A 21,490-nucleotide genomic window follows, 5' to 3' on the forward strand; every position below is an offset into this window, starting at 1 on the left:
GTGAGCTTTTTTACTACAAAATAGTAGTTTGATGTATCAAAGTGTTACGCATGTCAGTTCGTGAGGCTCTTTGGAGGCTTAAGTATATTTGTCCCTAAATACAATATAATACTAAGCTCTAAGAGCATCTCCAGCAATATTATGTATTTTAACTAATAAAAAAGCAATATTTGCTACTTTGCCTATTACTTTTTTAATGCAAATTTTAATAGATTTTTTTTTTATTATATTTTCTATTTTATTTAAATATTATTATTTTATTGTTTTCTTAAACCATTAAGAGATAAGAGAGAAATTATTGTCCCGAATAGAGAGTGAGAAATGATTAAAAAAAATATATATATAATTTATACTGCTTGCCTAAAAATAACTAATCAAAAAGCAAAATATATGTTTTAGATAAAAAGAAGACAAGATGTTGAATACGATTTTTGTCCACGTCAACTAAATATGTATAACATAGAGGTTTTATAGCGTTTTAGAGATGCTCTAATTTTAGAGAGATGCTCGGGCAAGGCAATTACATACAAACTCAGTCGTTATCATTCTAGTAATCAGAAGAAAATGAATATGAAACTCGGGTGTCATATTTCTTTTGGTGAAAAGAGACTTTACTAAAAAAAAAATTCAGCTACAAAAACACGAGTAGCACACTTACTTTAGCAATTTTTCAGGCGGCTAGTTTTTAGATTGGCTAAACTCGATGTCAAAAATTCTTGATGTAATTTTATTTGATTTGTTTATCAAGAAAATTCTCAAGATTAGAAGTCCTTGAAGATCGTCAGAATGACTCGAATGAACAAGTATTGAACTCAGTTCTACAACGCCTTAATAATCTGCATTGAATTAGATTATGGTTCTTTGTGCATGTGCCATAGGTTTTTTTTTTTTTTTTTTTTTTTTTTAATTTTAAGTTAAAGATCCCTTTCAATAGATTGAAATGAGACCAAATCGGTCTAATGTCTAGGGTTACAAAGAATCCCTAATAAACTAAGTCAGAGGCACATGGTTAAAGTATTTTTCACCTAGGTAAGGTCAGACTTAGACCACCATAACAGACTACAGCTGCTACAAAATAACCTAGACAACAAAAGATGCCTCTACGTATGCATAAGCCTCTACAAGATTGAGGAAAGGTCATACAAATTGTGCTATACACTAGCTTTTACAGACCAAGTTTGATCTAAAAATACAGAGTAACTATCTTATAATATAACAAATACAACATGGAACAAACAACAAATTCGGAACAAAACTGGGCCACGCTATCAAACCAACCAGAAGAAACTGGAACCAACACCCGGCAAACACGCCCCCACGAGCATACTAGAAAGAAACCCCTGTACACAGATAAATGCCCCTCTTTCAAGTGCCAAAGGTTTAGAAGTCTATTTAAAGAGACTTATGAGGCACGATTTTTTAAGGATTCTAATACAAGAATTCTGTGTGACAAGAAATGTTATTAGGTTATAGACCATTGATGACTCTTATCCCGTAGAATTTTTGTTATAAACTACAACTGTTCATTAACAATTAAAGTCTATAGGAGTTCCAGTAAAAAAGATCAAATAGAAGAATTATCTAGAGTTTTTAGGAGAATTAGTGTGGTAATGGGCAAGTATGTTGTTTGCTTAGTATAAGAATGCGTCAATTGCAAATGTTTTTAGGGTTAAGTACTTCTCTAGTCTCTGAATTTTGGAAACTTTATTTTTTAGTCCCTGAGTTTCAATTTGCATCACAGATAATACCTCAGTTTTGGGAAATGACCGAATAAGTACCTCGGTTAACTTCTCCGTCCAAAAACTAATGAACCGCCACGTGTCAACTTCTGATATAAAAAAATTAAAAATAAAAAATCTTTAAAAATTAATTAAAAAATAATAATATTAAAAAAAAAATTAAAAAAAAAAATTGAAAAAGGGGGGTGGTTCGGCCACCCCCATGGTTGCCAAGGGTGGTAGCAGCCACCCCTTGTTTTTTTTTTTTTTTTTTTTTTTCAAATTTTTTTAATTTATTTTTAAAGATTTTTAATTTTTTTATATAGTGCCACATGTCAATTTCAGAGGTTGACACGTGGCGGTCTATTAGTTTTTGGACGGAGAAGTTAATTGAAGTACTTATTCGATCATTTCCCAAAAATGAGGTATCATCTGTGATGCAAATTGAAACTCAGGGACTAAAAAATAAAGTTTTCAAAACTCAGGGACTAAAAAGGTGTTTAACCCATGTTTTTAAGTATAAACATTTTGTAATTTTTCATTCTTTTACAGTTGATTGATTTCTTGAGTTTGACTGCTCCACAATAATTTTTCTTTTTGAGATGTTTAGAGGATTTTTACTTTATTACCAAATTAATTATGTTGTTGATTTATCGCTTTTATTATATTTGATGAATATATGTGTGGTTATTTAATTTTAAATTTACCTCAACCAACTTCAAGGTATAGTTTCGAGTCTTGAATATTATTTTCACATACTTTAATTTCCTCCATTTTATGGTTGGCCATCTTTTAGGTTTCAAACTAATAGAAACATTCATGTGTTCTTCCTTACCTTAGCGTAGTGGTTACAAATGTGGTGTTCTTTTGGTCGAACGACACAGATCTGGGTTTTTCTCTTAGGAGGAGGAAACGTCTGATCGGGTGTTTTCGTCTCAACGTGTTTTGGTGTTTCAAACTGACGTGGCTGGCTGCTATAGGCCTGGTACTCTCCTACAAAACCCAGAACCCCAATCTTACGCACACCTGGGAAAAGTAAAGGGAAAAAGTTAGGCTACTGTTGAGAAAATGGTGTTAGGGCTGAGACAATTCACAGAGAGAGTTGGAGACGGTGCAGGAGAACCCTTTCTCGACGCCGACAATGGCGAGGAGCTCATGCACGAGCTGCCCGGCGTCGCCGTCGTTATTGGGAATCGCGCTCCCGAGTCCCCTGGCACTCTCTATGTCTCTTCTAAGTACTCTCTCTCTCTCTCTCTCTATATATATATATATATGTGTGTGTGTGTGTGTGTGTGTGTGTCTTAGTAAAAAATTTAGTACCTCTGGCATTACTCATATATGTGTGTGTTTTAGCCGAATCATGTTTGGGTGCTAAGAAAACGAAAGGGAAAGAAAAAGAAAAGTGAGGATTTCATTTATGCTGACTGAAACAAAGAAATCTGTTCTAAAACTTCTAATTAAGTAAGTTGCTTACATTTTTGTATTAGTTGCCTCCTCTAAATTGTAATTAATACAATTATTTTCGTTATTTTTGTTTCTTTTAATGAGAAATTGTTGACTTTTATAGGGGAAAGAAAATAATTCTTCGGTGTAAATACTTGTAATCTCCTAATATCTAGTTACACACGTACCCAGTAAACCTCAGACTGCGTTTTTCTCAGAGAAGAGGTGCCATTTGAGCTTCAACTCCTTGGCTAAAGCTAGTTGAAGGTGCATGATACATTTTCCTAAGGTTTGAAAAATTAGATATCAATGGAACAAAACTTTTTAGACAAGTAAACGAAAAAGAAAATATGGGATATGTTTTCCATTGAGACCGGTGGAGCCTGGGGAGGGGCAAGGCTATTCTACTTGGTTGAGTTGACAAAAAAGTTGTATGTGGTTGTACTCAGCATGCTGATGGGTTTTTGCAGGCAAGTGATTTGGTTGAGTGACGTAGACAGGGCCAAAGGTTATGCAGTTGATTTCTTGTCTCTGTCACTGCATGCCATTTCAAGAGACCCAGAGGCCTATCCCTCTCCTTGTATATACGCTCAGGTATACATGTTTTCTCACCTGTTAATGGACCAAGTTCTTCAATGGTCATGTAATGTTTTCGTCAGACTTATCTAGTTTGAAATGTTTTCTTGTCAAAAAAATGGGTTAAAAAATTATTCTGTTGTCTTTTTGAGTTTTGTAGCTGCTTTGTAACGCTAGTTTCCAAATGGATCATTATTTAAAAATTTCAACCATTGATCATGAGCACAATAACTATTGGACCAATATAGCTGGCTTGTTGGATATTAGGAAGCTTTGACACTAAGCATGTCAAGTTTGATCCTCAAATGCTCTCTTTCTTTCAGCAAGACATCGAAGTTTCTTTTAAGTTTTGCTGAAATGCAAAAGTGTTTCACCTGCACATATGCTAATGATGTTGGCTTTAGACGTTACCATCTTCTGTTAAAACTTTTAGCGTGTAAAGAGTTTCTATGTGCAAGATGGTTTATTTGGATGATTAGATGGATTTGGAATGTCCAATTATTTTCTTTGGTTTGAGCTGGATTCATTTCATCATCCAAAGAGTTCAGTATAGTTAATTGGCCCCCACATATGTTGGCTTTGGATGTTCATCTGGAAGCATTTTTATTGGCAAAAAAGCTTATTCTTCTGGAAAAAGTTACTAATCATTGTTTCAAAAAAAAAAAAATTTAGCATGAATGGCTTGCTTTTACTTTTTTATTTATTTATTTTTGTTAATAAATCTTGGCTTGATTTTATTACACATAATTTGTTTGATGTTGTAGCATTAGAAAGCTCAAGAGTCCAATAAGTGAGTGGATACAGATTAATGCGCTGTTGGCTCGGGAAAGTGTTAGAAGATAGCAGTTAATAAATTAAACTTTGAAGAGAAGTTCACATCATCTAATCCTTTTAAACACTGTTATTCAAATTTATTCAAAGGGATTACAATTTTTACACTTTCTGCCTCATCATAGTATGCCTCAGAAATCACCTTTTGAGTGGTTTCCATCAAACATAATTCCTTCACACAAACCTGGACTTCATATTCAGGAATTCAAAGAGAACAAAGATAATGAATCACCTCTTGGCTGCATGCCTGAATTAGGGTACTCACCAATTTGCAGGTTCATTATCTAATATCTCCAATGCCAAGAACCTAGGAGCCATTTCCCTTTGTGAATGATAATAAACAATTAAACACAGCTGTGCAACATTTCCAACAAAGGATGTGAATACTTTCCTTAGTTTCAGTTACCACTTGATTAATGCAGCTAACACAAGGGCAGTTTTTACTTACGAAATTTTGATGAATCATTGTTTTTGGCATTTGAACAAATAGCAGGGGGCAAAGATAGTTACCATTAGATCCATTAAGTAATCTGCATCTCAGCAGAGTAACGTTTCTGTTCTTCAATTTACACTATTCCATCAATTCTTATTGTTATGGCAAAATTATCAATCATTCATCAGTTGGCATCCACCCCAAGGGTATACACAGTAGTTAGACTGGATATCATCTAAACAACTTCACTGTCTCACTGACCATTCAATTCCAACTTCCAATCTAGCATGAAACTCCCCTCCTCACACGCCCACTGCCCAGCTGTTAATAATGTCCAAATGGTTTGGTTATGTCAAAGGACATCTCCAAAAAAGTTTATTTCAAATTATTGAGGATGATTTACGTTGGGGTTTCTTTAGGGTGTCAAGACTTAATGAAGACAGGAAGAGTAGTAGCTTGTCCTTGGAATTGTTAGGCGTAAGAAGCAAATGGGTAGTGGCTTGGACTATTAGGAAGACTTTACTATTCCCTTCGTCCCATAAACAGTGGCTCAAATTGAGAAATGCACAAATTCTAAAAAGAAGTAATACTAAAACATTACAAACTTTCAAAGAAATTAAAATGCAAAAATACAAATTGAGGCACTTATTGTGGGATGTAGGGAGTAAAAAGTGAGAGCCTGTTTGGTTCTTGATTTTTGAAAAACACAAAGAAAAAATAGTGAAACAACAGAATATTATTCTTTAAAATATTCTGCTTTAAGATAACATAAAAATGATGTTCTACAAACTGTTATTTTTTTTTTTTTAATTTATGAAGTAAAAAAAAAAAAAACCCATTGAAAACATAAAATTTGCAAGTTTTGTTTTTGTCCTCTGAACCAGCTCTTAAAAATACGTTTCTGAAAACACAACCAAATGGGCCACAAGTTTCCTTAGGAGGGAATAGTGTGACATATTTTCTTCACAAAAAAAAAAAATTGATTTTTTTGGCATGCCTCAATATCCACAAATTATCATTACCTCGAGCAAAAGCACAGTCTTGAAGCCATATGCAGCAAAAACACATGGCCCCCAAAGATTTATCTTTGAAAAATCCCTTACTATATATATCATTGTGAGGGGGGCTTTCCAAATGGTTGGGTTTCTGGTCCCTCATATTATACACAAGCATATAAATCTATTCTTTTGAAACACAATTTTTTTACTGCAAAGTCTACAGTCACTCATATTTTTTGTTATCGGACCATATGAGGTGAGTATTTGGAAACATATTAGAGGAGGTTGGAATGCCTTCTCTAGTTTTGTTAGTATCAAAGTGGGTAATGGCGCTCAGATTAGGTTCTGGCATGGCGTTTGGTATAGGGATCGTTCTCTAAAGGAAACATTTCCGGAGTTGTTTTGCTTTGCGAGGGACATGGATACTTTGGTGGCTGACCACATGGTCGCTCACAATGACGGATTGCATTGCAACATGAATTTCTTCAGGTTGGTGCATGATTGGGAGTTGGATTCTATAACCTTGCTTTTCAATACTTTGTGTTTCGTTAGGATGGGTAGGGGAGAGGAAGATAAGTTCAGTTAGAATCTTTTGAAAAGACGATCTTTCGAGCTCGAAACTTTTTACAAAGTCCTCCCCAACGTCGACTTCCCTTTCCCTTGGAAGAGCTTATGGAGGTCTGAGGCTCATTTGATCGTGAGGCTTTCTTCACTTGGACAACATCCCTAGGAAAAATTATCACCATGGATAATCTTTACAAACGTCATATGATAGTGATGGATTAGTATTGTATGTGTAAAAAGAGAGGGAAAACTTCGGATCACCTTTTTCTTCACTGTGTGATGTTGCAAGAGAGTTGTGGAATCTGGTGTTTCGGATGTTTGCAGTAGAGTGGTGGAGCTCTTGGCGTGCTGGAAAGGAAGATTTTGTCAGAATGATTTAAACATTGTATGGAATGTAATCCCTTCTTGCTTGATGTGGTGCAATTGGAGAGAAATTCCATATGCTTGAAGTTTCGAAGATTGCGAGAATACGAGTTTGGAGCTACAACTTTGTTTTCTTAAGTCACTCTTTGAGTGGATCTCAGTTAACGTCCTCAAAATTTCTATTTTTGTGCTCTCTTTCATTGTTCTTGATCTAGTTTGGGTGTTATTCTCTTGTATACGTTCTGTATACTTGGATTGCGGGCCCTTACATTTTTCTCTTACACTTTTCATGAATTTGCTTTTCTTATAAAAAAAAAAACCAGTGTAGACAGCAAACTCTCATCCTACATTTATTATTATGTTGTAATGGATCTTGTACTATATTACTTTATTTGCCCCATCTGATCCCAGCAATAGTTGGAATTTCACCATGTTTTTGAGACTTTTATAATGACGTCTCAAGACAGAATCTAAGTAGTACGTACATACTGATTTTTGAAAATGAAAGAAACCTTTATAAGTCAAACTTTCCATGTGCTATAGTTTTGAGTCTTGATGGAGCAAATTATTCATATTCATAATTGGTCAGATGACTAAATTTGAAAAATCTATCATGTGTGAATTTCATAAATTAAGTAAAATATTATATTCTAGTCAATTCCCATAAGCATTTCATATCAGGACTTTTTCCTCCCTATATATGGAATACAGCTAAATTCTTCCTCTTTTTTCCTTTTGTAGTAAGAATTTCTCAGAATAGATGTGTACTTAAGAATCCGTCTTTACCTTATTCCTGTCTCTTCTAAAATTAATGCTCCTTCATTAATCTCGGCCCATTATAATTTTGCAACTTTATCTCCTTTTGATTTATGACATTGCTGATTAATGTTGCTTTGTTTGAAGATTGAAACGGAAGCTGATGAAGATGAGTCTGAGGGCTCAGATTCAGAAGGTAGTGATGCCCTAGACTTATCCAAGATCACAGAGATGAGGCTTGTTCCATCAAATCCAAGCCAATGTAGTCTTCAATCTTTTTCCCCCTTTTTCCTCATTTCTTTTTCTTTTCTCATCTTTAATGCTAAATTAACTGCCATACTGTCATTTTACATCTTCTGGTTTTATCTTGCTTGTTGATATTGGTGAAGCAAAACTAATTTTGTTACTTGTGTAATAGTGGATACTCTGTTTGATATATTCTGTCAATGTGCTGAACTTAATCCTGAACCAATTGATGGTGAGTAGCATTCTTCTATACTGAATTGGATACTGTTGTGATTTTTATTCTTGATTTATTAAATAGGTTTTCTTCCTTAGTTTCATGACATTTAATATTTTTTTATGCTTTCTTTTGAAGAACAAGAACAAGAACATAATTGGGTTTTTAGTGCTGATCAGATTGAAGATGAGACAGCTGGTATGCGGTCATTAGAATTACATATTCAGATGCCTTAATATGTAATATTGAATACACATTGTCTTGACATGTTTGTATTTACAGAGGAGGAAGATCAATTCTCTCAAAATCCAACCAACTCAATTGGTCATTCAAATGGGGATCATGACCTAGCTCGTACAGTGCTTGAGGTAGGCCTGTTAGTGCCATTTTAGTCTGTCTTGTAGCCCCTATATTTAGTGTCATGAATAAGAGTCAAATTCAACGTGGGATGTCTTGTGATATGCATCTCTCTCTCTCTCTCTGAAATATGATACTTGATCTCTTGATTCTACAATAGTTGGGTGATATTCTATTGTTTATAAGGAGCTTTGATGGGATCTCAATGAAATTTTTCGTATGAGATTTGAGAATTTAGAATTTCATATGATCTAGGTAGGAGTTTAATTAGTAGGAGCAGCATTATGACTTGTTAGTCCATGGTTCTAATGAAGCAATGTATTTAGCTTCTTAGAATGCTATTTAAATGCAAGAAAGAATGTGTTACTCCAGATTGTGTGGATTGTGAGACATCATGTGAACACATGTATTGTGTCTCGCGTTGGGTGTATAGTAAGTCAATCTATGCTATATTTGTGATTATGGAGAGCCCCAATGGTGACTAGTCCTTTTTGGGATATTGAGCAAATGGGATTAATGTATTTTCAAGTTGTGACAATAGTCAGAGCTAACTTAGTAATATTATTGACATTGGGATATTGTGCAAACATCTAACCACTGGATGAAAACACAGGTCTTGACTTGGACTTTAGGGATTTGATTGGGGAGATTGTGTTACATCCTTTGTGTGGATCATGAGGCATTATCAGTTGTATGTTGGTCCACGCTAGACGATCAATTACACGGAGTCCCTATAGTGACTAGTTCTCTAGGGGGTGGCGCAAATGTTGTTAACACTTACTTTTGGTTATTACCAAGAATCTTCTGATGGCCTTGTGACATCAACGAAGTAAATGCACTTTTTTTACCTAGGAATCTTTGAAGATAGGTGTTGACACTCAACAAATTATTAGGTGTTTACTAGAATTTGACCTCATGATCTGTTAGAAACCACAAATTTATATTTCTTCTCTAGGTTCTTTGAATGCTCAAATGAACAAAGAAAGTAGTATGGTGTTCGTTTTTAATTCTCTGAAGAGAAGATGTTCAGGATTTTTACATTGCAAATAACAGAGATGTTCTATATTTGTCCATCTGATTGTCTCTGAGCATTTGTAGCATTTTCCTGCTCAATGTTTACTTACACTTTTAAAAGGCAATGTTTGATCGATTCTATTCTATTCTCACTACAGCTTCAAATCAACGATCAACGATTTGAGGATGCAGAGGAGATGGAGCATGACCGTGACAGTGGCCATCATTGAGCTTCCATATCTTCCTTCTAATGTCGCATCTTCAGATGTTTTCTTTAATTGCACGTCTCATTTCTTGTCTTGTATCCAGAGTACATGTGACATTTTTGTAGGTCTGTTTAAACTTCATGACTAAAGATGGTAAATTTTGTACTATTTTCTAGGCACTTCCTTTTAACCTATTATTAACTTTTGTAGACTCCAATTTTCGAAGCAAGTAAATGCTCGGATAAGTATGCAAATTTTGAGTTCATGTACTGCAACAATCATGAACTTGAGTGGCACGCAAAAGAGGGAAAATGGGATGGGGCCAAAGATTATATTATTATGTGTTTATCTAAAAGAATAGAGGCTTAAAAAATGATTTTTGAAATATTCCAAGTTGGCAAAACTGCTGATGATATGAGCCATCAGAAAAGCATATCCATTATTTAGGCCTCGTTTGGGTTGCAGAATAAGTATTCCATTGAAAAATGAAATAGTTATTGTCGGGAATAAAAGAGAAGAATGGAATGATTATTCTTATTATTGAGTTTGGTAACAATTTACATATTTTAATTGGAATCGAATCAAAATTACTAAAAAAACCCTACATTATTTTTTTTTTTAAAAAAAAAGTTCAAAAAATCTTCAAATTATTAAAAATAAATAAATAAAATTGGAAAGTAGTGGGTGATGGGTGGTCGGCCACCCCCAAGTGACTCCAAGGGTGGCATGTGCCACCCCCAAATGCTCCGCGGGTGGTGCGGCCATTCATTGGGGTAGTCGGCCCGTCACTGTATATAATTTTTTTTTTTTTTTTTTTTTTTGAAAAACGTAGTATATTTTTTTAGGAATAGTTATTCCTCTCAAATTTTAAAGGAGTATGTATTCTTCTTTGTAAGGGAATAGTTATTCCCATTAAAGAATAGACCACTACCAAATAAAGTAATGACTATTCTATAGGAAAAGTCATTCCATTCCAATGATTTATTCCACAAATTAAACGAGACCTTAATTGCTAGTGGTATTCATTACACTATGTTTAATAGTTCGTTATCACTTCCCCTCTTGCCATTGCCCCTGCAGAATATTTTTCATTATCGTTGGGCTATTAAGGATCATGCCATGATCCGCTATAGATATTGTTATGGTGAATGATTTGTCCTAGTATATACAAGCTATAATGTTCCTCTATCTCACCGTGGATAGAGAAAAAAATCCATTTGTTGAAGCAGTTTTTGGGGTGCTTGGACCGGTGACAGAGCTCTTACAAAACAAGGTAGAAAGGTCATCGGAAAGCTGTTAGTCTGTAGAGAACTAGGAGAGCCTCTGATGCTTAAGTCAGTTAACGGTTGTTGAGCGAAAATTAAATGTAGAGAGAGTGGGGAGAGGAAAGAAAAACATGCATATGTGTGAGAATGATGAGAGTGGAATATGTGCCCCTTTTAATTGGGAGGCTCCCTAGGGTTGTTCCTGAATGCTTGTCACACGTGGTCCGTGTAACATTGATAAATGTCCAGAGTTTGTGGTGACAGATCAAGCTAGAAAGAATTAAATCCAATTGCCTAAGAGTAATACTAAAATGAAGACTTATGTCTTGCTTGAATCCTTTTATACTTAATGCGACTTTTAAAATTACCATTAGATCAGTTATAAATAACTATTGAATTTTGATATAATAATGATTTTAAAAATCAAGTATTCTTTTTTCAAAGAGAGCATGCATCTTCTTTGTAGCATTACTCATTGCCTTCAATTTCATGATTTATGCTAAATAAAACAAAGATTCAAAAAAGTTTTTATAGCATCTAGTGGCCCATCGTGCCCATTATCAGATCTGGAAAAATCCCAGCCGCATCCATTATTTGGGCTACACTCAACGCAACTGTTCAATGGACCATGGCCCATTATACTCCCAAAAAAAGAAATGTTACTAAAACCCTAACCCCAGGAGAATTGCTTCCAATTCTACTTCCTTTTCTCTGAGGCTGAGCAAAGAGGCAGTAGCTGCGTCATCGCCTCTCTCCTGTGAGCCACAAGGTTCGTCTCTCTCTTCCTTGTATTTCACAGAGAAGCTTAGATCTTTCATCTTTTAATTTATTTTTTGCAATAAAAAGGATTTGAACTCGTTTATCCAAAAAAAAGGGATTTGAACTGGTAGCCTTTTGTTGAATTAATGAGGAAAAAATGGTGGACTGAGACCCATTTGTGATTCGTTTGTGGCGATTGGAATTTTGGCAGAAAAGGAAGCTAGAAAAGATGGCGTACGCAATGAAGCCGCCGAAGCAGCAGGGTGCGGAGGAAACCCAGGAGCAGATTCACAAGATCAGGATCACTCTCTCCTCCAAGAACGTTAAGAACCTTGAGAAAGGTACCCCAACTTTGTTTTTTGCTTTAATTTTTCGTTTCGGATCTAGAAGAGTTGTCGTCCTTAGAAGTGAGGAATAAGGCACGCACGGGAGAAGACCTCCCTGCTTTTCCTCTTGGACAAACAACTTCGGGCGAGCCGTCCGCGCCGCAGGTTCAAGGGGGAGATTGATGAGGCCGTTAACCAAGAAAGAAGCTTAGGTGGAATTTCCATGACTCCATTCTCGTACAAAGGCGACCCTCGCCTTTTGATTTTCACTTTTCTTTTGTTGGGTTTTGGGACATGGTGGTTAATTGTGCCATAGCCTTTATTGGTGCAACCAACCGTGTGCTGCTCTCCTGAGTATGCGAGTGTAGTTATAGAAGCAAGGAGTGATTACAAACATCGGATTTCCTTGTTTTCATTCTGGTGGAATTCACGAGATGGGACACTCTTTGATTGTTATCTTAGGATTGATTTGGGTTTAGTTGTTCCGAGATGAATTTTGGTTTATCTTCCATATTAGATATGACCCATTTGGGATTCTATAATCGACTGTCGAGTTTAGGTTTTTGTATTATTATTATTATTATTAGTAGTACTATTATTAAGTTTTTCATGGTTTTTTTTTCATCTTATATCTTATATCAATTCTCGGCGATGGGGTTTTTTATATGGTTCATAGTTATTTATTTTTATTTTTGTTGTTTTTGAGAAGGGTTAACGTGTTTTGCATATTGAAATGTTGGAATACTTGGCATCTATTGGACTGAGGTTTGGTTTCTTTTGTGATTGATAGTTTGTGCTGATTTGGTTCGTGGTGCCAAGGACAAGCGGTTGAGGGTTAAGGGACCAGTGAGAATGCCCACCAAGGTTCTGCTCATCACCACCAGGAAGTCCCCTTGTGGTGAAGGTATATTTTGATATCTTGCTTCACTTGGAATCAAATGCTTGGCTTCAAAAAAAATTTGCATTATTTTCTTCATCGTTTTTCAAAATTCATTAGATAATCCTACCTTATCCATTTTAAAGCACTTCTTTAATGGTTGATTAGTTAGCTTGCTGTTACTTGTGTGTCTGCCTTCGTCTTCCCTTTTTCCTTTTCCATTGCTATCTTATCTTGCACCTTTTTAAGAACTTGTATAGCAGTGTTGTTTGGAGTATGCTTCCATCATTATGACATGCATGGTACTCTGGCCTGTTTGTTCGATATACATAAGTTTCTTTTCTGCATTCTGTCGTCACTTACTTCAATGGTGGAATGGTGCACTGTGTCCTACTTAATGAAGGAAAGTGAGTATTGGAAGAAATATGAAAGTAAGATGAAATTGTCTCTTAGGGGTGTTTGTATCACAACTAAAAGGCAATAGGGAGAGATCCAAAAAATTGAGCTGCCTAGGGTTCGGGGTTGAAGTTAGCTGTCTCATGATGTAAACATAAAAGGTGGGACTGTTGTCTTTAATTTTGACACACAGAATATTGACTGGCAACAAACCTTGAATCTATGGGCTCATACTCACTGCATGACCGAAAACTGACAGCTGGATTAGCAGTACTTTATTTTGAACCTCTTATCAAAAAAAAAAAAAGTAGTTTATTTTGAACCTAATCAAATTCAACCTATAAAATTAGTCTCATATTCAACAATTTATGTAATTTTAGATATTTTCGTGTCCTATGTTATTTCTAATGAATGACAGTTCGCCCCCTTCTCTTCGGCAATTAGGGTTTCTCAGATCTCTCTCTTATAACTCAAAATTTTCAAATCTCATATCAACCGTCCGATCCCCCCTCCCCTCCCTCTATAAACCCAACAAGCCAAGCGCTTCATCACCCAGGTCACCCCCTTCGTTTTGGCAATTAGTGTTTCTCAGATCTCTCTCCCGTATATCCCAAAATTTTCAAAAACCTCAACTTTAGCTTTCCCGTGTTTTAATTTTACTTGTTTTTCGAAAGGCTTCACTATCTGGTCAATGCAGATCAATCAATTCCCATATGACTCGTTCCCTTGAAGCAACAGTGAGTGTGTTGTTTAATTTTCAATTATCTTCCTTCCATTTTCCTCTTGCTTTGGAAGAACACTTGAACAACTATATTTTATATATATATATATATATATATATATATATATATATCATTTCTTTGTTACTTATAAAAAAAAAATGTTATTTCTAATGCATACATTATTAGTGTTCCTAGAGACACTTCAGAGTAGTCGTTGCAACTTATTGCACTCTTCAGTAACTTTGTACCTCACTTATCACCGTGTTTATTGTTTATGCTATTATTAGCGTTCTTTAAGTGTGAAAGGAAAGACCGAAGAGCTCAAATATCTAAGTCTCATGATCATGCTATATACCTTGTTGCTTAGTGACCTGGAAAAGTAAACTATTTTATGGTCTTATGTCAACTAAGTTTTGGTCATACATATGTTAATGAAAGCAAAAGGATTCCTTTTTGCTAGTTGTTATTCTGAATATAGGTTTATTATGATTTCTTGGCTGTACTTTTTTGTTTGAATAATTTTAGAAGTCTTGGTTTCTGGTTTGCAGGTACCAACACATGGGATAGATTTGAGCTTCGCGTCCACAAGCGAGTTATTGACCTCTTCAGCTCCCCAGATGTTGTTAAGCAGATTACCTCTATTACCATTGAACCTGGTGTGGAGGTTGAAGTTACCATTGCAGATTCTTGAACGCGGCCAACTTTTGCAATTTCCCTCTAATCTTTTTAGTTAATTAGAAAACTTTACTTTATGTTACCCTGTTGTCTTGGAGCATACATGTCAAGCCTCAGAACTTGGTTGCTGCTGTAGGGTAAATGCAGTATTTATGTTTTTCAGTATGTTTTCAAAGTGAAAGACTTCTGTGAGGAGGGATTTTGGTTTTTTTTTGCAGTTTTTTAAAGCTGAGATTTTTGAATGATTATTCATTGCCATATTTGATCTTGAATACCTGAGATATGTTTTCCGTTTCATTTGTTTCCAGTGGAAATTCATTGTTCTCTTATGGAAGTCATCTAATTCCATGATCGGAGAAATTGATATCATCACAGGTGTTTTTAATGTGGTTCAAATTTGTCTTGAATCAAATGTTAGGTACAAAATATAGTCTCCGTCTGCTGGTATGCCTCCCGTTGAATGATACGATGTTATGGAGAAATGATAGATCGGGGACACTCAACCGTCTCCGTATTTTAATTAAAAAAGATGAAAGAATGATAAAATAATATATATATTTTTTTATTTATTAAAATATACTTTTTTATTAAAAAGTGACTGACGGGTGATGGTTGAGCATCCCCTGTTTATTATTTTTCTGTTGTGTTATGAGGAATGAGAAATGTAAAGTACCATATTTATATCCTACAAAGCCCATATTGCAGGATTTAATAGCCTTTTTTTTATTTTAATGGCCGATTCAAGTGCTACTAGATCCTGTTGCATCAGTTTAACTTTGTGAAATGTTTGTGTTGCATGTATTATTACGAGAAATATGCGACTGTAAAGGGGGTCTATGCTTAAAGAAATCTTCTTATGCATTTTTAGGCACAAATCAGTAACAGGAGTCCTTGGAGGGGCACTAGGATCCTCTGAGGATCTCTTCCGATGCACCTCCAATGGCTCGGCTTCCGACTCACTTGTCTCACCCGTATCTCCCTCAGCTCGAGCTCGAGTCAACCCGGTTGTCCTTACCTGGGGCGTTTGCCTCGGGGCTTGTGACTGCAATAGACGAAGCCTCGTGGCCCTTTCTATGGGCTTCAAGAGGCCTATAAATGATTCAGGCGTCGACTTTCGGGCCTGGGTAAATAAACTAAATCATGAGGCCCAATGTGAAAACTACCACAATCTTTTGAAATAAAAGCCCAGCCTCGAATTTTGCTGGTTCTAACATTATAGAAAAAAAAAAAAAAAAAAAAAGAAAAAAAAAGAAGAAGAAGAAGAAGAAGAAGAAGGAAAAAAAGAAAAAGAGACTCGATTTAAAAGACTTACAACTTTTTTACAATTTATTGACATGTGTTATCATGTGATTAGAGCCATGTCAGCCACTAAAAACATTTAGAAAAATGATACATACTATTTGACGTGGCAATGAAAACCACCATTTGCCATGCCATGGAGTGTGCTCCAAACCAAGCATTTTACTTGATCAAATGTTAATAGTTACCGCTGAATCTCAATGAATGGTTTACCAAAGTAAAGTCAAATGTTCATTAATGTGTAACTCATTTGATTTTAACCTTAGCTTATGTCGGTTTATTCTGTTATAATATAATTTAAAAGATTAAGTTTACAATTTTTTATAAGCTTAAGTTTTTAAAATAAGTAGTGATGTAACATAATATCATAGCAAATATTCTCGGTTCGAATACTGTCTTTATCATTTACCCAATTTTAATTAAAAAATTTACACATTAGGTCTCACAACCCACACATAAAGAAAAGTATACAAATATAATTTAAATGATTGCCCTTAACAATGATCGCTTCACGACACACATGACTCACTGATTGAACAAAATCTAATCTTATTATCATTATTAGATACTAACAAAATAGAATTCTTATGCCTAGGAGGTCTAAGGTTCAAGCACGTGCCAAAAATACATGTCCTAATATTAGTTTTTTTTTTTTTTTTTTCTCTCTTCAATTATTGGACAAACTTTTTCCTTTTATTTTAAAAGGAACTTCTTCTTTTTTTCTTTGCTCTTCAATAATTTTGTACTTCTTTCTTTTTGATTTTTTACTTTCGGTAGACACGTCTTAAAAGAGAAAGGGGCGCCGGCGGGGGCTCCCCCAAATCTCACCCTTCCTCTCTACAAAATGTTGAAATATAAAATAATATAATAAGACTTGGAAAACAAAATGGCTCCCTCCCAAAAATAATATTTAAAAATAAAATAATAGGATTTGAAAGAAACCAAAAAAAAAAAAAAAAAAAAACTATAGCCCCCCAAAGTAACATAATGTTGGTAAAATTGTGTTATTCTCAATTATCTCAATTAATCATGTAAAAAAAAATAATCATATAATAATTGTGTTTTTCTCATTTATTTTAGTTAATGAAATTTAGTCAAATTTTTTATTCTTTTCGTATAGGAAGAAAATTCTCTTAGAGTATGTTTGGTATGTAGAATGACTATTCTATTTGAAAAAAATATATATTAAAAATGGAAGAATTTGGAATGGAATATAATAGTTTTGGTACTTTAACACTTAGAATAGTTATTCTCATTGTGATGGTTATTTTGAGGCTATTCAAGTAATGCTACACATACTCCTACTTTCCTACGCTCATTTCCACACTCCTTTATGTGGCTTTTAAAATCACTATTAAATTTGAGACGAATCTTTATGGATTTTAATCCAATGGTGGTTTTAAAAATCACATAAGCAGTGGTGTAGCCAATAATTTACTTTTGTAGGGGCCTATTATAAATATGATAAACGCTATTTTTTTTTTAAAAAAAAAAAAAAAAAAATTGTTCATCCACTTTAACCTTTGAGATTCCACAATTAGAGTTTTAGAATAATGTTCTTTAGCTTCGACCCTTAAAAATTTAAAAGGATGCTATTTGAGATTTGAAATTTTGTCATTAAAATTCAACGATGTATTAATTTCTGAAGTGTCAACTTCTTTTGTTTTGAATCGATAGTTTTTAATTCCGACATGAACCTAAATTACAACCCCATAAGAGATAAGCAGGGTTGATAAACTACAAATGAACAATCATAGAATATAAATAAATATATTTACAGTAGTCTAATTGGAATTAATCATGGAATAGATCATATAATATATTGGATCAATCCTTATTAAAAAAATTATATTCAAGAGTTAATTGAGACTGTTGTGTCATCATTGTAGAATATAAATATAGCATCTAGCATTACTTTCCAACTTTTTTTCTTTATACTTATATCTCTTGAAATTTTATAGAAACTAATTTTATATTATCTTATATTATTCTCTAAATCGCAAATACTGCTTAATGAAACCAAAACAATATAACTCACCATAAAAGAAGATGGTTTACAAGCAACATAAACTTTTTTAAAAGTTTTTTTTTTTAAAAAAAAATTCACAATTATGCGGGAGCCACTTCAAAATTTCGCTTAAAGAATTAAAGGGCTTGTGGGGCTACGGCCCCCACTGGCCCTAATGTGGCTCCGCCACTACACATAAGAGAGTGAAAATGAGTGTAAAAAAGTTGAAGTGTGTGTATTATTAGTCTTTTTTTTTTAATAAAATATTAACCTCTCATTAGCTCATTTATAATAATAAAATTTTTAGTTTCGTCCCCATCTGTAAGCATGCACAAATGTGTGTATAATTAATTGTATGTATAGTAGTGGGAGTCAAAATTTGAAGACATTGGCCGATTTATTGTAGCAGAAGACAAGAACGAGAAGCTCAATCAAGTGGCCAAAAACAAGGCAATTTCGTGATAAGCATCATTTCCAATCCCACACGCATAATTTTCACAAACACTGTTTTGTTTTACTCGTGATTTTTTTTTTTTTTATTTTTTTTTTTTTTTTTTGTTTGTAATCATTCATGTCAAACGACATCATTTGATTGGGTATGCTTTTGTTTCACCAATAAATCATGATTCAAGGGATTCTTTCGGTTCTTTTTCGTTAACAGGATTGATTGCACTCTCTTTACTCTTTACTCTTTAGTCATTCATTTCAACAGTATTCGTAATCGGTCCGTAAGCTTTTGTTAAATCATAAACATCACAATTGAAGCTTTAATTTTCTCAACACGTTTTTCTATAAAGAAATTGTGTCGTTGAACTAATAATCAGTCCAATAATAAATAAATAAAAAAAAGAAAATAGTTTGACTCAATTTTTCAAATAAAAAAAAAATACAGCCTTAATTTTGTCATCTAACGTGACTAATTGGCCATCAATGTATAAGATAAGAAAAAAAAAACAGAGTAGGTAATAACTAACAATAATTGAAAGAGAGCTAAAGAAAAAGGAAGAAAACATCAATTTTAGGTGGTTCAGCTTATGACCTATATCCATACGTCAAAGTCTTTTCTTTGGCTACATCTTTCCTTGATTATTTGATTATATACAAGACTTTATTTATAGAGAAATAGTCTGAACGTTATAAATCTCTTTTATTTCTACTTTAACAACAATAAATTTAATTTATAATCTTGTAACTCTTGTCTCAATACGCTCCCGCAAACTTAACGGTAGATCACAGATGTTTAGGTTTGATCTTGAACATCAAAGAGTTAGAAAAAAAAATGGCTACTATGGGCTGAATTAGAACATTAATTTTTATGACCAAAACTTGAACTTCGGCGACTTTACCCGGCATTGGCTACTATGGCCGGGACTTAGACATTGGGAACTTTGGCTGGAAACGGCTTCTATGGCCGTAATTGAGCCGACTATGGGCATAAACCTTTTCCCCTTTTTTTTTTTTTTTTTTTTTTTTTTTCTTCAGTAAGAGAGAATTTAGTTGTGATATTTGCTAGTAGAGAAAACAATGATAGTGCGGCATGTCATCTTGACAAAGAGAGACTTATGTGAGTGTGAGAAGAAAAATAGCTCAGGCATAAGATGAGAAAATTCAAGAAAAAAAAAATTGGTACACAATAGATATTTGTGGGCATTTTGATTTTGATTTTGGTTGTGACTGAATATGCAAAAGCTTTAGTGTTAGCACATAGCTCTGATACTATGTAAGAACACATAATCTAAGGAAGAGTTGAGAATAAGAAAGAGAGACACATAAAATTAAGATAGTTCGGTCTATGGCTTACGTTTATACATCAAAGTCTTATCTTGACTACATCTATAATAAATTTAATTTATCATCTTAAATTTAAGGAGTTTGAGCCATCATCATAGATGTTGGAACTCCATGACCCCGGTTGGCCGAGAGTGAGGAGAAAAAAAGAAAAGAAAATACATATTTTATTAGAAAATTGACAAAGGTATTAATGGACCTACTTGATTACCTAGGTTTTGAACTAGGAAAAAAAAAAAAAAAAGTTTGTTTATTAAGATAGAATTAAATCAAATATTATTAAATATAAGTTTCCCAAAGCAAGACAACACCTTTTGTTTTCACGAGAATGTCCGTGATAATTAGTTGTTGGTGATGGATTAAAATCCATGGCCCGAGTAATAGTACTTCTGCGAGACTTGCGCAACACACCTTGACATCTTCTTGAATTAGGCGCATTTAATTTTTACCTAAAAATCAATCAATCCCTTCAATTTTTGGAGGTGGGAACCCCCCCCCCCCCACCCCCCCCCCCCCACCCACCCCCCCAAAAAAAAATGTTTCTTTTGATTTCATCCGGTGGAAAGTGGAAAGTGACTTCATTCAATGAGCACCTATGAACCTATAGACGTAGTAAGAGACTTCAACTATGACAACTATCATGGAATAAACGTATAAAATGAATTTTATGCATTTTTCACTTTCTTTTGCCTTAATAAACACGATATTATTATTATTATTATTATTATTATATTTTATTTTTCGGCCAAAGCAATCCATATGACACTGAAAAATTGTTATTAATATTGATAAATTTCAGACACTTCAAAATTTAGGCTCCCTTTGTATTTATTTTAGGAAAAACTTCACTTATCCATCTCAATCGTCATGAGTTCTGCAATGTCGTCTCTAAATTATCAAAATTTACAATGTTGGTGTTCAATGTTTTAGCTCCCCTACTATTAGGTTTTTCCTAATATTCTTGTAAAAAAAATTTATAAAAACACAAATATACCATTAGTTTAAAAAAAAAAATCAAAAAAAGTTAAAAAAAATAAATAAATTTAAAAAAGTGAGTCACTAGACCCACGACATGGTCGTGGATCACAAAAGACCTACAACTGGTTGTGTGCCAGTCTCGTTTATTTATTATTATTTTTAAAAAAATATAAACAGGAATATTTGGTTATCTTCATTCATTATTTTAGAATTTAACAGATAAGGAAAATTGAAATGAGCTGAATTATCAAACACCCACATTTCTACTTTTGATAATTTGGTATCGATATTACAAAACTCATGACAATTCGAAGGGTAAATAAAGTTTTTTCATTTATGTTATTTTTTTCAAAATAAAAATATTAACAAATAACTCAATTACCCAAACACCATTAAAAACACAAACAAACAAAACCTTCACAAACACGTTCACAAACAAACAGAGCTTATAATCTCATCCTTTCACTTTGGCTCTTAGGATAAATCCTTAATGGAAGGACGACATTGGCGTTAAGATTTTATTGAATGATTTTCTCCTTTGTGAAATATATAGCATGATAATTGATATGACATCAATCACCTAACTGATTTGCTGGAGATTTTTTTTGTCACCTAAGCTAATAAGGTAGAGAGGCCAGAAGGTTAGTGTGGAGACAGAGTAAATGGCGCAAAATTCAA

At 34.0% G+C, this 21,490-nt stretch overlaps 2 protein-coding genes across 2 annotated transcripts; both read left to right on the forward strand.

Annotated features, from left to right (window-relative positions):
• The first annotated feature begins 2,487 nt into the window (after positions 1 to 2,487).
• On the forward strand, positions 2,488 to 9,973 carry LOC133861889 (chloride conductance regulatory protein ICln). Its single transcript, XM_062297709.1, has 7 exons — positions 2,488 to 2,953; positions 3,632 to 3,755; positions 7,830 to 7,944; positions 8,101 to 8,160; positions 8,281 to 8,340; positions 8,425 to 8,510; positions 9,672 to 9,973. The coding sequence occupies exons 1-7, from the start codon at positions 2,787 to 2,789 to the stop codon at positions 9,741 to 9,743; spliced, it is 684 nt and encodes a 227-aa protein (XP_062153693.1). The 5' UTR covers positions 2,488 to 2,786; the 3' UTR covers positions 9,744 to 9,973.
• A 1,686-nt stretch (positions 9,974 to 11,659) lies between these two features.
• On the forward strand, positions 11,660 to 15,036 carry LOC133861875 (small ribosomal subunit protein uS10y). Its single transcript, XM_062297694.1, has 4 exons — positions 11,660 to 11,753; positions 11,955 to 12,084; positions 12,860 to 12,973; positions 14,613 to 15,036. The coding sequence occupies exons 2-4, from the start codon at positions 11,973 to 11,975 to the stop codon at positions 14,753 to 14,755; spliced, it is 369 nt and encodes a 122-aa protein (XP_062153678.1). The 5' UTR covers positions 11,660 to 11,753; positions 11,955 to 11,972; the 3' UTR covers positions 14,756 to 15,036.
• The last annotated feature ends 6,454 nt before the right edge of the window (positions 15,037 to 21,490 follow it).

The sequence above is a fragment of the Alnus glutinosa genome, chromosome 2, assembly GCF_958979055.1.
Source record: "Alnus glutinosa chromosome 2, dhAlnGlut1.1, whole genome shotgun sequence".
Taxonomy (NCBI): Eukaryota; Viridiplantae; Streptophyta; class Magnoliopsida; order Fagales; family Betulaceae; genus Alnus; species Alnus glutinosa.

What these genes read in the sequence shown, in the direction of transcription:
- LOC133861875 (XM_062297694.1), top strand. Translation starts at nt 11,973, where the DNA reads ATGGCGTACGCAATGAAGCCGCCGAAGCAGCAGGGTGCGGAGGAAACC. An exon ending in CGTTAAGAACCTTGAGAAAG is followed by an intron (nt 12,085 to 12,859) that starts GTACCCCAACTT and finishes TGTGATTGATAG; the next exon opens with TTTGTGCTGATTTGGTTCGT. An exon ending in GAAGTCCCCTTGTGGTGAAG is followed by an intron (nt 12,974 to 14,612) that starts GTATATTTTGAT and finishes TCTGGTTTGCAG; the next exon opens with GTACCAACACATGGGATAGA.
- LOC133861889 (XM_062297709.1), top strand. Translation starts at nt 2,787, where the DNA reads ATGGTGTTAGGGCTGAGACAATTCACAGAGAGAGTTGGAGACGGTGCA. An exon ending in TAATCCTGAACCAATTGATG is followed by an intron (nt 8,161 to 8,280) that starts GTGAGTAGCATT and finishes TTTCTTTTGAAG; the next exon opens with AACAAGAACAAGAACATAAT. An exon ending in TAGCTCGTACAGTGCTTGAG is followed by an intron (nt 8,511 to 9,671) that starts GTAGGCCTGTTA and finishes TTCTCACTACAG; the next exon opens with CTTCAAATCAACGATCAACG.